Below are 15,755 nucleotides of genomic sequence, written 5' to 3' on the forward strand. Positions count from 1 at the left end.
TTTTCTGAGGGAAAGTTGTAGAACTTAATGGTAGATTGGGCGTAAAAGAAAGGGAGAGGTGGGACTGCAGAGATGGCTCAGTGCTTAAGAGCCCTGACTGCTCTTCCAGAGGACCCAGGTTCAATTCCCAGCACTCCCATGGCAGCTGACAACTGTCTGTAACTCCCAGATCTGACACCCTCACACAGATACAAATGTAGGCAAAACACCAATGCACATCAAATAAACATTAAAATAATTAAAGGAAAGGGAGAGGCAAAGATTGGCATAGACATTTTTAACAATTAATGTGTAAGAGGCAGTGCTAGTTTTGTGTAAGTAGGAATATTATCGTTGTCTTTCAGGTGTCAGCTGTTCAGATGAAGATGAAAAACCCAGAAAACGCAGGCGGACAAACTCTTCTGGTTCTTCTCCTGTGGTTCTGAAGGAAGTTCCAAAGGCTGTCGTTCCGGTTTCGAAGACTATCACTGTGCCTGTGAGTGGCAGTCCCAAGATGAGCAACATTATGCAGAGCATTGCCAACTCCTTACCGCCCCACATGTCACCTGTGAAAATAACTTTCACCAAACCATCCACACAGACGACAAACACAACCACACAGAAGGTATGTGGTGGAGGGGCTCCCAGTCGCTGTCTCTTTCCCGTAGTGTGCTTTAGAGTTGATGGGCGCTCATGTCTCTCGTTTAATCTGCACAGAAGGCATTGCGATAGGTATTACCATCCCCTTTTTAAAGATGAGGCTTGCTCAAGGTGACAGCTGTCACGTCTGCTTCTAGACTTACGTTGTATTTGATAATTATAATGCTGTTTTGAAACAAACTAGAAAAGTTTTAAAGTCTTTGTTTATGTGGTCTTGTGTTTAGGACACTTTTGCTTTGCCAATAGAGTTAGGAAAGAGAAGGGGTATGGGTAAGTGAGTAAATGTATTCTCCCTTTTATTCTGTGTGTGCTGCCATGCGTCCACTTCCAACCTTGTTGCTGGTGCTCTGTCAATTCCATGTTCTTGCAGTCCCCAGTCTTCACACGCTAGTGTGGATTCTGGTGACCTGACACTGATTTTACACCTGTGTTTCTCTGGTTTCCTTTTGAGCATCTTTCTGTTCTTCCCTTTTTATTAGATTATTTATTTTACTGAAGCATGTCCTTTAGGAGGTTCCCAGTATGTTAGTGACTGTGAAGTTTTTTGAGACCCTGTGTGTACAAAGGGAAGCTTCCCCTGAGAGTTTTAAAGACATTGTTCACTTGGCTTCCAGCTTCCACCAGTGTTCTTGAGATGCCCAGCGCCATTCTGTTGTTTAGCTTCTACTTTCACCTTTGGAGACTCTGTGGAGTTGCCCTCAGGTTGTCACCAGAGCTTTTATGCTGCACACGCCTGCCTTCAGTCCTCACAAGTTCTTAGGCTAACTCTTTGATGTTCTACATTTCCTCTGTGGGCCACTTACTGAGAATGTGGAACTTTCTGAATTGATCTTCTGATTTGCTCTTACTATTCATTCCTATTTTCCATGTCCGTCCGTTCCCCCTCCCCCCACTGTAACAGTGGCTTGGTGTAGGGGTTTTGAAATCTAGATTTCCTTGATTTTCATCCAGCTTGCCATTAGCTTTTTTGACCATGGGGAAACTAAACTCTATTACCTAGGCTTTCTCTGTGAAATAGAGGGGGAGAGCCCAGTGTGTCTATAAGAGCTTTGGATATAGCAAGTAATATATGTGAAGATGTTAGAAGAGGCCCTAGCGTGGTGAATGTGTATCGCCACTTTCTGTACCCTTGATTAGTATCCTGTAATACTTGCATGGAATTGTTCATTTTTGCTATAATATTCTGTTTTTCTTGGTGAAATTATCTCACTATTTAGTTCAGTCTGACTTGTGACTCACTATGTAGCGCGGCTGATCTGAATGCCTGATTGCATTAACATCCTTGGCAACCATCATACTTGAAATTTCTAATAACTCTTCCTTCTTCTGTTAGATGGCCCTTATTTTTCTTTTTAAAAATAATAGCCTGCTTTTTGGTAGGATGATTGTATTCTTTTATTTGATTATATTTATAAGTCTTTTGGTTTGCTTTTCTTTTTTCATGTTCTTTATCTTTTTTTTAAAAATATTTATTTATTTACTTATTATGTATACAATATTCTGTTTGTGTGTATGCCTGCAGGCCAGAAGAGGGCACCAGACCTCATTCCAGATGGTTGTGAGCCACCATGTGGTTGCTGGGGATTGAACTCAGGACCTTTGGAAGAGCAGGCAATGCTCTTAACCTCTGAGTCATCTCTCCAGCCCTCATGTTCTTTATCTTGACTAGTTCATTGTATTACTTGATGTTTTTCTTTTCAGAATTTCCTTAAGTATCTGGCAGTCAGCTTATATATGAAACTGACATTAACTACCCTGTCCCTCTGCTACTTGTCCTTAGGGTGGTCAGGTTCATCGGCAAGAATCTTCCAGTTTCCTGCTTTGAGTATTATAAACTTGACTCCCAGTACTCTAGAGTCAATGTGGAAGTAGCTGTGTTACATGAGATAGTAAACGTTTCTGAGTCTTCTCTAAGGGACAAGAGTAATGCCAAGTCAGAGACTATTACAAGAGTTACGTGAGGTTGAATATTTAAGATGTGCCACAGGACACGTACCTAAAAATGCGAGCTCTTTTGCTTTGCAAATTGTTTTTGGAAGTCAACATTTCACTAATAATAACGAACTATTTCAGATGTCTGAATCTACTGGTTCACTGAAACTTATCCACTAATACGTTGAAATTAACTGTCTTTGATGGTTTCAGTGTTTATTGAACATGTTTGCATTTTTTCTTGGTTAAGGCCACTTTTTATATGGTGGTATGGAATCCCTTTTCTTTTTGTAGGTGTGTGTGTGTGTGTGTGTGTGTGTGTGCGCGCGTGCGCACCCATGTGTGTGAATGCAGGGACTTGTATATACTGGACAAGTATTCTACCTCTGAGCTGTATCATCCCTAGCTCCATCTTAAGCTGTCCTTGACACCAACTGACTATTATACGACTGTGCTTCAGGTTGTTAAATCTTACTTCATTTTTATTTATGAAGTTTGTTAAGTAGTTGATGTTATAAATTACAAGTTTATTTTCTATTTCTCCCATAAACTACTGAGAATAGCTTAGATTTCTGTTTTATTCATTACAATATTCCCTAGTATTTTGAACAGTGTTTTAGCTATGCTGGATGCTAGTTAATATTTGTTGAATGAATGAATGAATTAATAAATGAGCAAATCAGTCCACACATAAGTAGATCTGACCCAGTACTGTTTGGTCATTTTCCCCAGAGCTGTGTGTATCACTGGCCCTCTGCTAACAACTCCTTGAACCTGTTTCCTTTTAAAACAAAAGTTACATTAGTTCTTCTTAAGAGTTGCCAGGAGAACTAGGTGAGATTATTCACCTAAAATAATTATAGCCTACACAGTGAGTGCTTAATAAACATGGCTTCACATCATTAACTTTCTAATCTTCTTTGGTAGATTTTACTTGAGAAAGGTTTGTAACAGATGGGGCTCCCTGTAAGTGGAGTCTGGGTGCTTTGTTTTCACTTTCTCTTCTTCTTTCTCCTTACTGACTTTTTTGTGTCGTCAGGATTTTGAGGGGAGGATGAGTATTTCAGGTTGTCGGACTCATGCTTTTAAGAAGGCTCATTTCTTTCCAAATTCATGTATAGGTCATACCATGAATCTTCAGATTTAAAGATTTAGATTTACTTGTGTTTTAAACAAAATAATCATTTAAGGCAAATTAAATAAAAACTAGGACTCATTTATTCCACAGATAACTGCTGAGCATCTGCTGTGCTCTCCTACGTCACTCCTCCTCTGACATCTGCTTTAAAGCCTTCTGGACAACTAGAGAGTGGCGAGGACTAAGAAATACACTTTCCATGCTTTATTTTGTTTTTTTTCTGGGTAATTGGATTTAAAAAAAATATTTTTATCCAAGGCTGTTGTCCTAATTGTATTTACCTTGGATTTCTTACACTTTGTATTTAAGTCAACTTAACAATTAATTATATAGTAAAGTGACTTTACATTAAGTATAATTGTTTCTGATTTTGTAAACGGTATTCACATTTAAATAAATAGGTTGTGCATTTTCAGCATAGGTACATTTCCACGTATGTGACTATGACTCATTTAAAACAACATTGATGCGGCACAGATGCAAACAGCAACAGAATATAGCTTTATGCTTTCATGTGCTTGATTGATATTTTTCATTCTGTCCTTAGGGTGCAAGTCCCAGCACTCTTAAGGAGTTTTTGTGAGTGCTAGAAGGTCAGTAATTTGAATTATGGCCTGAAGAAACACTGTCTGGTTCACTTGGCTTCAAAACCTTTTAATCTCCCCTGTTGTAATAAGCAACTTTAAAGTGTAAGTGATTTCTCCAGGGTGGAACTCAAGTTCGGGAAGCAAAGCCCTATACAGATCAGAAATCATTTGTGTATTGAAATCTCAAAGTATGTTTTATCATTTGTATCTGTAATCTACATGTGCTTCTGGAGACCCTAGATTTATTCTTTCTTTTTTTTAAAATTTATTTATTTATTTATTTTGTATGCAATGTTCTGGCTGCATGTGTGCCTGCCCACCAGAAGAGGGCACCAGATCTCATAGATGGTTGTGAGCCACCATGTGGTTGCTGGGAATTGAACTCAGGACCTCTGGAAGAGCTGCCAGTGTTCTCAAGTGCTGAGCCATCTCTCCAGCTGATTTATTCCTTCTTAAGTTAGAATCCTGCCTTTCTTCTGAAGTTTCAGATACTTGAGCTTTACATACTTCCTTCTCCCTTTCCTGCCAGACCTGGAGAATCCTCTTGTACCGCAGCCATCAGCATTGTGCCTCTTGGAAGCTGTGGCTAGTGCTTCAGGATTGGCAAAAGTGAAACCAAATTGCCTTTAATACCCTATTATTGTGGGTCTGGTAGCTGTGGATTCTTTGCATACTCAGGGATATCAGACTTAGGCAGGGAAGGAAAGAACATGTTTCTAATAAAACAAACACAGAATATTCCATATTGTTTCTGGATAGAAGTGGTCTACAATGCTTTATTTGTATCCATCTACATTAAATAGGGACAGTGAGCGTCTAGTAAGCACCATTTGTTAGCTGTCGTATTGACCACCTGCTATGTGCCTAGTAGATGCTTCAGTGATTGTATCATCCAATCCTTGTCTTGACTTTGTAAGGTTGGAATTATTATCCCTGTTTTATAGAAAAAATAAATTGGAGCCTAAAGATTTTAACATGTCTGGGGCCTGTCATTTGAAAGTGGCAGAGGCAGGATGCTCTAAGTGCAGGCTCATTTGACTCTGAAGCGTATGACCTATTGGCGTATTGGTACACTTGTCAGTTTGTATAATAGTACGGCATACTGTTTGCTACTCCAGCCTGCGTGTGCTTACACTCACCAGCTTTCTCCACATGTCTGCTTAAACAGCAGACTCCTTAACGTACTGGACAAGTGCTCATGTCTTAAGTTCTTTGTTACACTGAAAATATGCAGGGATGGTATGGTTTATGTTTCCTTGATGTAGATACCAAATACAGACTCACTCAGAAAATTTTTGACTGATTTAACTTCAGATTTTCTTTAGGACCAATGTAAAACTAAAAGAATTTCTCCCATAACTTCTTTGGATTTTTTCAAAACAATTTGTTCTGTCTAGGTAGGCACAAATGATTATAGTGAAAAAACTGGGTATTACTATTACACTGCTTACTCACCCCAAAATAAAGCTGCGATGTGTACCACCAAAGCATAAGTAGTTTTTATGTTCTTTATTGTGAAATGGGGATAATAATAGTGTCTGTGTCATGGGATCGGGGACAACTAAATAAAATGTGCACATATCAGCTCTGGGAGCTTTTCTTGGTTCTGCTCTAGGAACTCCACAAGTTTCAGTTTCTCTGCTTGTCAGAATAGTTTGAATCTGATCACTTCCCTTCCTTTCTGATAACCCCCAGCCCAGGAGACTGCTGCCACTTCTCTTCTGGCCTGCTGGAGTCGCTTCTACCTTGCCTCTCACTTCATGGCAACGGGAATGATCTTTTTAAATAGATATCACACCTTGTTTCTGTGCTTAAAATCTTCCCATGGCTTAATTGTTCTTAATATGACATCCAGATACTTTAGTCTGGCTTTCATGTTGATCAGCTTCTGCTTATAACCCTCTTTACTGTAGGCTTTCTGCACTGCTTTCCTCTCTGTCTTCAGCACACCGGGTGGTTCTGGCCATGGGTCTTTTATTCCATGCTGTTCTCTGAGTTGCACTGCTGCTTACTCTATGGTCTCTCAGCCTTACTGGCTAAACCTGGCCTTCCAGGTCCACTTAGAAGGTGTAAGTAACGGTGGTCGCCACTGTGTCTGCTGGTTGTCATAGGAAGTCCTCGTTTGTCTATGTCTGCTGTTACTGCCTGCTGTAGCTTCCATCCGCAGACAGATACGTTTAAAAAATAGATTCAGTTTTGAGAAGTTTTAGATTTACAGAAAATTTGTAGAAGTTGCATATTTTACACCTCTTTCCCTGTTAATATTTTTATTTGTATGATGCATTGTTTTAACTTACAGTAATAATGCATTATTAATATTAACCTAAGACCATAGTTTATTTGGATTTCCTTGGGTTTTCCTTCCTGTCCTTTGTTCCAGGATCCCCCCCAGGATGCCACATTCTGTTTGCCTGTCTCCTTAGACACTTCTCACTGTGAAGCTTTCTCAGATTTTCCTAGTTTTTTTTTTTTTTTTAAATAACTTTGACAGGCCAGGTGTTTTAGTTAGCCTCACTCCTAGACTTTGCTTGATGTTCTTCTCCTTATTAGGTAATAAGGTTATGAACGTTATGGAGGAAGATGACAGAGAAGTATTGCTGCTGGCATGGCGTGAGCTGTCAGGACTTTCCATTGTCTGGTCCTCCATCACTTCTCCATGGTTGTGTGCCTTATCAACGCCAGTGTGTCCCATAGAGGATCCAAAGCTTGCTTTTGTCTTCAGAGCTATTGTTTCCCACTCCCCATGCCACTGAGCGTCTGTCTAAGTATGACTAGCACATGGTTCATACCTCGTTCTGGTTTCTGCTGAAATGTCACCTCACAGAGAGCTCTTCACTGAGAAGTTTATACACTCTAACCGTCCTTCTTTCTTTACCCTGGCTGATTGTCTCTTCCATTTGTTTCTACATGTCATGTATGTTTTTATTTCTCTCTCTGCACTAGAATGTATACTCCATGCAAGTGAGTCTTGTTCATTCTTGTTTTCTCAGCGTCTAGGACCATGCCTGGCACATAGTAGATGCTCAATAAGTATTTACAGGTGAACACATCTCCAGATTACTTGCTCATGTGATGGTGTGGGTTCATTCCCCGAATGGTGTACTGGGATGTTCCCAGAGCCAGCCACATCCTGCACAATACTGAACAGTGCCTCTTAAATTACTTGCTGGAGATTGGTGTAGTTTTGATGATTGCCAGTAAAGGAAAGTGTTCATATAAGTTCAATTAACTGTATATTCCTCTCTGTTGAATTGTTTTTCCTATTGCAAAACTAGTTTTAAATTATATGAGTTTAAATACACTGATAGTCTATAGTAGGTACATGAAAATAACTTATCTTTCATCCTTTAGGTTATCATAGTGACCACATCACCAAGTTCAACCTTCGTGCCCAACATTCTCTCCAAATCCCATAACTATGCAGCAGTCACTAAGCTTGTACCAACATCAGTCATTGCGTCCACAACTCAGAAGCCACCTGTTGTTATAACTGCATCACAGTCCTCTCTGGTCACCAGTAGCAGCAGTGGCAACAGCAGTTCCACGCCATCACCTGTTTCTAGTACAGTTGCAGTGACAGCTGTGGTGTCTTCCACACCGTCTGTGGTCATGTCAACAGTAGCACAAGGTGAGTGGAGAGCCACTGTTTAGTTCTGTCCCTGTGTTGGGGGACGTTTGAAGACAACAGGGAGGGAGGGAAGGGGGGAGAGGGGAGAGAGAGAGAGAGAGAGAGAGAGAGGGAGAGAGAGAGAGGGAGAGAGAGAGAGAGAGAGAGAGAGGGAGAGAGAGAGAGGGGGGGGAGAGAGAGAGAGAGAGAGAGAGAGAGAGAGAGACAAAGTGTATTAGGTCAGCGAAGACTTCCCTGCTCGCCCTCCCTTAGCCTGAGAATGAAGTGTTTACAGTTTTCTCTTCTCTGACCTCCTGCACCTTGTTCTGTCCTTTCTAAGTTCTTCCATTTATAACATGGAAGCAGATAGACACACGCTTAGGCTTTTCCTTAGGGGAAGGTTCACAGCGTATTGTACATGCTGTTGTGCATGTGTGATTTGGTATTTGAAAGTCTGGTGCTGGTATCATAGAGAGAGGTGTGAATTGGTATGTTTTCTGTGTGTTTGAAAACAGTTTATTGTTAGAGGATTGCTCCTTATTTGGTTCTTCTGGATTTTTGCTCAAGATCTCAAGCTGTAACTAACGTTTTGGTCATCTCAGGTATGTTCTTTTGCTCTCCAAAGACCAAAGAATGGGCCGTTGCAAATTAGTTAGGTTGGTTGCATTTTTTATTCTGTTGCTACCTTCTCTTACGTAGTAAGAAGTTCTTTTTCTTTCATTTTGTGGTTTTCCTCATGTTTTCTATGGATTTCATGAATTCCTTTCACAATGGTGTGACAGTCTTCTGCTGACCTTAGATCTCCTATCTCGAGCCTGTTTCAGCTTATGCCGTACGTTGTTTCCAATTATGTTGTACCTGCTGGTATTGTTTCTTTCATTATATTTAGACCAGCTCTGAAGAAATCTCTGTTCTTCTCTCTTACTCCATAGGGTTCTGTCCTTGTCAGATTCCCTGTCCTCCCAATTTTATGACTGTCCACATTTAACATCAGGAGGAAGACAGCTTTGTGGAGTTGCTGCTCTTCTTCCGCCTCTATGTGGGCTTTGGGGATCAGATCAGAGCATCAAGCTTACACAGCAAATACTTCACCCCCTGAGCTGTCTCTTTGGCCCAACTTTACAATTTCTTACATAAAAACGGTTTTGGGGTGTCATTCTATCCCTAAAGTTCCTGTTGCAGCTTTCAACTATTTTATATTGTGTTTGGTGTAATGGAGTATTTCAGGCTGGGTAACTTTATAATGGAAAATGGTTTATTTTGGCTTATGGTTTGAAAATCTAAGCTCAGGAACTTGCATCTAGTGATGTACTTTCAGAGCTTCAGGAGCGTACACAGAGGTCACATGGCAAGAGGAAAGGAGTGCATGTGTGTGCCTTCTCTTAAAAAGCCACTGATCCTCAGTCAGTAGTCCAGACTACCGTGCTTAGTTTTATGGTGTTCTAAAGGCTCTGTTCTAAACTGTAGTCACTAAGTCAGTTGACTTTTCCAGCTTTTTAAGACTTTACATTGGGGTTGAATTTTAATACGTGGACTCTGGTATATACTTAAACCATAACACATATTTAACCAAAATTATTATTAATGTAGCTTCATTCATAATTCTTCCAAAGGTAGACTAACATGTTTGATTTAGTAGTATTCCCTTCATTCTTTTGTGCATCCAAATGTATAATAAATTACTTATTCTGAGTCTGACTGGATTAATGTCTAAATTTATTTGCAAAATGTGAAGAGTGATTGAATGAATGACTGCACATAAGTAAGCGCCGATTGACTGATTGGTGTTCTAAGAAGCTTTACTATTTCAGAAGTTCATAAGACAGAAGTCTTCAGTTAAGTTGGGTGAATCATTGGGCCAGTAAGGAATTTTTTTTTTCCCTTGGGTAACTCTGCTGTTGGTTAGATGCATACATTGTAGGCACCATAGCCATGAAAATACCAAGGGAAAACAAAAAAATCCTAGAAAAGAGAGAATACCTTACCTAGATGTTCTCCAGGAAGATTCCTCTCATAGCATGTTGGTTATAACTAGTTTTACCTTATTGCTGGAAAAGTAATGGAGTACCATGGCAAGCTTAGGTCAATTGAGAATTATCCTCTAGAGCTGACTTAGGGACAGGCTTCCCTGGAAGTGTATGCCAATGCCCAGGACTGTGGGTTCTCAAGGGGAAAGATGCTGCTTTGTTAGAAAGGGAAGAAAGAGTTAGAATAGCAGCCAGCAGTGATACTAGAATTAGACTACAATGAAAATAAGTAAGGTGGTTACAGAAAAACTAGAAGCTTGTCAATGAAGCAAGACTGTAATATAACCAAGAGTGGGCACTGTAGGTAGTCTACTTAGTAAATGTTTTTGTTTTTTGTTTTTTTTTAATAATAGTTGACTTTACATTTGATCCTTCGTGTTCCCAAGACATTAGTTGGCTGATGTTTTTGTTTTTTTATCAGATAGTTTTTTATTGAAATATTTTCTCTTGTTGCTTCTTAACTAGCTGGGCATTCCACTGTTGATGCCATGAGGGTGGCGGCCATCCACATTGCAGCCCACAGACTGTGCAGTACCCAGGATCTCTTTAATAGTTCCAGAAAGATCTCTGACAATGTGGGCGATCTTGTGGAACATGATATTTCCATATTTCCACTGTGTTTAATGTTCTTCTGCGTCTCTGTGTCTCTTGGAGGCTTCTTGATCAGGGCAGAGGCAGGGGGTACCACCTCAACCTGGGCCTCTGTGTTCTGGATGGTCAGTTTCAGTGTAATCCTCAGACCTTTCCAGTCACCAGTTGCCTTGGCAATTTCATCACCAACCTTTTTTGGAGACAGACCCAGAGGGACAATTTTGGCACCCAGGTGGATGGCGCTGACCTCACCTCCAGTGCACATCAGGTGCATGACTTTGATCTTGTCAGGGGTCATACTTGGGTTGCATGGTGGAGGCGGCTGGTGTCGGGTGAACCCAATTTGGAATGACTGAAGAAAGTTGTACCGTGGCTTCCTCTGAGCCGAAATCCGAAAATCCCAAAAGCCCTAAATCTTCTTTACTTTTCTGTAGGTGTATCCACATCAGCAATCAAAATGGCATCGACAAGACTTCCTTCCCCCAAAAGCTTAGTGAGTGCCCCTACCCAGATTCTCGCACAGTTTCCTAAACAGCATCAGCAGTCTCCTAAGCAGCAGCTGCAGCAAGTGCAGCAGCAGACACAGCAGCCCGTGGCCCAGCCTTCCTCAGGGTCTCAGCAGCAGCAGCCACAGCAGTCACCGTTGCCACCTGGCATCAAGCCTACCATTCAGATCAAACAGGAGTCAGGTAACTGGAAAAATGCACGAGGGCTGCTGTTTTATTACCAGATGTTTAGAGGGTTTTGTGGTCCTTTTTTTGGTATTTGTTTCTATTGGATTCTACTATGGATTGGAAATTCTCTGTGGTATTTCAGTTGGCGTTAAGCAGCTGTGAGGAGGATAAGCTGAAGTCCTGTTTCTCCTGAAAAGAATGTCCTCTGGCTAAGAGCTGTGCAGAAGGGACCATGCTCTTTGTAACTGCAGAGCTGAGGGAGGGGAAAGAGAAACGGTCTTGTCTCAGATGTCACGGAACGTGATTTTAACTATTGGGTTTGGTTGGGTAGACGTTTCTTTGTTTGCTATTTGCCGTAAAACCCCTTTCCAGAGTGTTTTAGTCAGGGTGTCTGTTGCTGTGAAGAGACACCATGGCCATGGCAACTTTGATAAAAGAAAACGTTTCATGAGGTGACTTACAGTTCAGAAGTTTAGTAAATTATCATCACGGTGGAACATGGCAGCATACAGGCTCACGGGGCGGAGAAGCCGAGAGTTTTACACCTTGATATGCAGGCTACAGAAAGTGGTTTTTCCTCTCTGGACGTGGCTTGAGCGTTTATGAGACTTCAAAGCCCACAGTGACACACTTCCTCCAGGAAGGCCACACCTAATAGTGCCACTCTCTTTGGGGGCCATTTTCTTTCAAACCACCACACAGAACATTCTTTTTAATTGCATTTTATTTATATTTGGTGTGTACATGTGTGTATGTGCACATGTTCTGAGTAAGAACATGTGTTTGTGCCTACATGTGTGCCAGTGGTGTGCATGTGGAAGTCAGAGTATCCCTTGCATGAATAGGTTCTCTTTTTCCGCCATGTGAGTCTTTGGGATGGAACTTAGATGATCAGGCTTGATGTCAGTTCTCTGACCCATGGGCTGCCCTGTGGTCCCCAGAGCCTTTCAGTGGTGATTGCTTTGTAACTCCATTAGTCCATTGTGTGGACTGAAGAGCTCCTGACGCCATCCCACTAGACGTAGCGCTCCAGAGTGACTTAGTCCTTTAGAGGGTGGCTTCCCAGGCCTGCCACTTTCTGAGAGGGTCAGAGTTCTTAAGATCCTCTTTGGAAATGTGTTTATGTGGTTGGCTTTCTCTTTCATGGTCAGTTGGTTTGCATAGGACTGAGTAGAATTGCCTTTTGATTTTGTGAATTTTTGTGTGTGTGGTTATTTCTTGGAGCCTCTTTCTGCATGGACATTATACAGGATTATTGTTCATTAGTAAGAAATATTAGAAATAATTTTCCTTGGATGACCTTACTGCTTATGGTTCATTATATTCAGAACTGTTTCCATAATACTTACTGAATTCAACATGTATTAGAAACTTTACAAGTTTGTTTGATCCTTACAATAATAGCCTTGAGGTATATACTAATTGATTTTTATTTTGTAGATTAAAAAAATAGTCACAAGAGTTGTTACTTACCTAATTATGCCCAGATACTGTAATTTTAATTTCTTTCTTAGCTAGTAGAAGTTTAGAATTACTTAAAGCTACTAAATAGGTAGACCTGTTTTGTAATTTCTCAGTTTAAGCTACCGCCTGCATTGGTTGCTTCCTTGATGCTGTGACAGAGGCCATTTAGGAAAGGAAGGGCTTACTTACTTGAAGTGAGACTGTGGTGGGGAAGTGGTGGTGGCCGGAGCTTGACATTGCGTCCTCAGAGAAGCAGCAGAGTGGGCGGTGCTGCTGGTCGGTTCTTGTCTCCTTTTTATTCAGTCCAGGATGAGCCAAGGAAGTGTAGGTCGTCCTTCTTAATCTAATCCAGAAAGTTCCTCCAGGCAAGCCCGGAGGTTTGCTCCCATGGTGATTCTAAATTCTGTCAAATTGACAGTCAAGATAAATTATCACACTACACCAGAAATAATGCAGTTCTTAATTTTCTGTGTTGAGAATATTTTTTTCTGTATTTTCTTTAAAAGATTGGCAATTGAGAAATGGTACTAAATTTTCCTTCTTTAGTTACCACTGATTTAGAAGTGTAGCTAGATCTCATGCATTTTAATGAATACTTTATGTTTGGAAAGCCAGTGTAAACATCATAACATTGTAAATATAAAAATTAAAAAAATTAAAAAGTCCCAGTATAGCTTCTTTAACATTTTTATTGTTTTTATTGCATATCGCCTTTGAATTCTTTTTCACATGCATGTTTTATATAGGTGCAGTACTGGTGTGGCCTCTTTTGGCATTCTGCATTTGATAAAGTGAGTTATTAAAATACTTTTTTTTAGAGCCTGGCAGTAGTGGCGCACACCTTAATTCCAGCACTCAGAAGGCAGAGACAGGTGGATCTCTGTGAGTTGAGACCAGCCTGGTCTACAAGAGCTAGTTCCAGGACAGACCCCAAAGCTAAAGAGAAACCCTGTCTTGAAAAAAGCCGAACAAACAAAATATTTTTTTTTTCAGAAGGCTGTTTTAGGACTTCAGGATATAGCTTAGTGAAGAGCACTTGGCTAGCATGTGTGAATCCCTGGGTTCAACAGTTCTAACAACAAAAACAAAAGCATGAAAAGATTTTTAAGCTGGGCATAGTGGCACACATCTGTAATCCCAGCACCCAGGAGGCAAAGGCAGTAAGATCTGTAGTTCCAGGCCCGGCTGGACTAGTCAGTGAGTTTCAGGCCATCCATGGCTATATAATAAGATCCTATTTCAATATAAAACAAATGAGAGATCAGTCAGCCGTTTAACAAATCAAACAAAAACTGTGCTTAGCCTGTTAACTGTTTATCAGCTTATCACGTCAGTTCCGAGTCACGAAACGTCTTTGTTGCTGCTGGAAGGGCTGTGTGGACTGCTCGTGATGCCTCATGCTAGTCCTTTCTTCTCAAGTACTTGGATGAAACAGATTATTTGCTTTCGCTAACTCGTTTGAAAACTCGTATTATAGATAAAAGTTCAGGTTTAGTTTTAAGAAATCTGTTAAAATAATATAGCTGCATTCTTGCATTGGGAGGATTTAGGAGAGAAATTTGAGCAACGAAAGCTTAGAGTTTCATCAGTGTTAAAGAAGCATCTCTAGAGTGAGGCTCAGTAGACGTGTGTAACTGTTGCCCTATTGGGCTAAGTGGCATTCTTTTACAATTATCTTTTTCTTTTTTTTTGGTTTTTTTGAGACAGGGTTTCTCTGTGGCTTTGGAGCCTGTCCTGGAACTAGCTCTTGTAGACCAGGCTGGTCTCGAACTCACAGAGATCCGCCTGCCTCTGCCTCCGGAGTACTGGGATTAAAGGCGTGCGCCACCACCGCCCGGCTCTTTTACAATTATCTGTACTGAGATTTATCTTTTTTCTTTCAAAGGTGTTAAAATCATCACACAGCAGGTTCAACCAAGTAAAATCTTACCCAAACCAGTGACTGCAACTCTACCCACCAGTAGCAACTCCCCTATTATGGTGGTTAGCAGTAACGGTGCAATCATGACAACCAAGCTGGTAACTACTCCTACTGGTAAGTCTCACAAGCATCAGGCCATCCGTTCATGTCATCAAACAAGCCCCAGGCCAGCGTTATGACTTGCACATCGAGAAAGGGATGAGATAGTTCTACAAAGAAGTCCTTTTTATTTTGCTTTGAGACAGGGTCTCTAGCCTAGAACTCTGTGTGAAGCTGAGGATGACCTTGAACACATTCTTGATCCTCCAGTCCCCACCTCCTGGGTGCTGGGGGTCAGACCAGGGGCCTGGTGCACGCGAAGCACTCACTCTCCCAGTTTTCAGGTCTTTCTGACTCTGAACTCTGTCCCGGCCCTGAAGTTAGTTAGCCCTCTTTGATTTTTTCCTCATAGTCCTCTGTTCTCTTCATTGCGGTGAGTTATTCCAGTTTCTACTCATGTAGTTGTTGGTTGAGTGGCATCCACATAGACAGCAAGCTTCATGGGATAAGGGACAAATCTTATTCCCCACATGTAGGTCCTCAGCCAGCACTTGTTGAGTAGCTGAAAACGTGCCCACCATCAAGGATGTCACTCACAAGAGTCTGCACATCACAGAGTAGTGGGGACCGCCTAGACTGGAGGAGCATGCCGTTGTTCCCGTGCTTGAGGGGGAGCAGGGAAGCACATTTTCAATAACTACCCTTTGTGAACCTTATACATGTTAAATGATATCAAGTCAGGGGCTAAGGCGATAACTCAGTATGTAAAAGAACTTGTTAAGGCGCAAGTGTAAGGACCTGAGTTCAAATACCCAGCCAGACCTACATAAAAGCCAGACCCATACATAGCAAAACCGGGTCATGTTTCTGTGTTTATAGTACAACATTGTTTCCTTCTCTCTCTCTCTCTCTCTCTCTCTCTCTCTATCTCTATCTCTATCTCTATCTCTCTGTCTCTCTGTCTTTAATTGTTTTGAACAGAAGCTGGAGTTGTTTTGTTTTGTTTGCTTGTTGTTGTTGTTATAATTCAAAACATTCAAACTTTATAGCCCTGTACCATGTTTATTTTGCACTAGACTTTTTTTTTTCCTGGTTCGAATGTATTCTGTGATCAGACTAATTCTTCTTACTGTTCC

The 15,755-nt window shown here is 41.0% G+C and overlaps 1 protein-coding gene and 1 pseudogene across 11 annotated transcripts in view; one reads left to right on the plus strand and one right to left on the minus strand.

Annotated features, from left to right (window-relative positions):
* Positions 1-15,755, plus strand: part of LOC121448027 (BRCA2-interacting transcriptional repressor EMSY) — a 69,149-nt gene that overhangs the window by 17,760 nt on the left and 35,634 nt on the right. For all 11 annotated transcript variants that reach the window (XM_041651594.1, XM_041651668.1, XM_041651603.1 and 8 more), the window contains 4 exons: positions 345-604; positions 7,648-7,924; positions 10,956-11,210; positions 14,545-14,694. In XM_041651594.1, the coding sequence (XP_041507528.1) occupies positions 345-604; positions 7,648-7,924; positions 10,956-11,210; positions 14,545-14,694 (942 nt within the window). The remainder of the gene's footprint in view (positions 1-344; positions 605-7,647; positions 7,925-10,955; positions 11,211-14,544; positions 14,695-15,755) is intronic.
* Positions 10,392-10,918, minus strand: LOC121445989 (annotated as a pseudogene).

The sequence above is a fragment of the Microtus oregoni genome, unplaced genomic scaffold (genome assembly GCF_018167655.1).
Source record: "Microtus oregoni isolate MIOR12 unplaced genomic scaffold, Mior012 000000F_ref0000247, whole genome shotgun sequence".
Lineage (NCBI taxonomy): Eukaryota > Metazoa > Chordata > Mammalia > Rodentia > Cricetidae > Microtus > Microtus oregoni.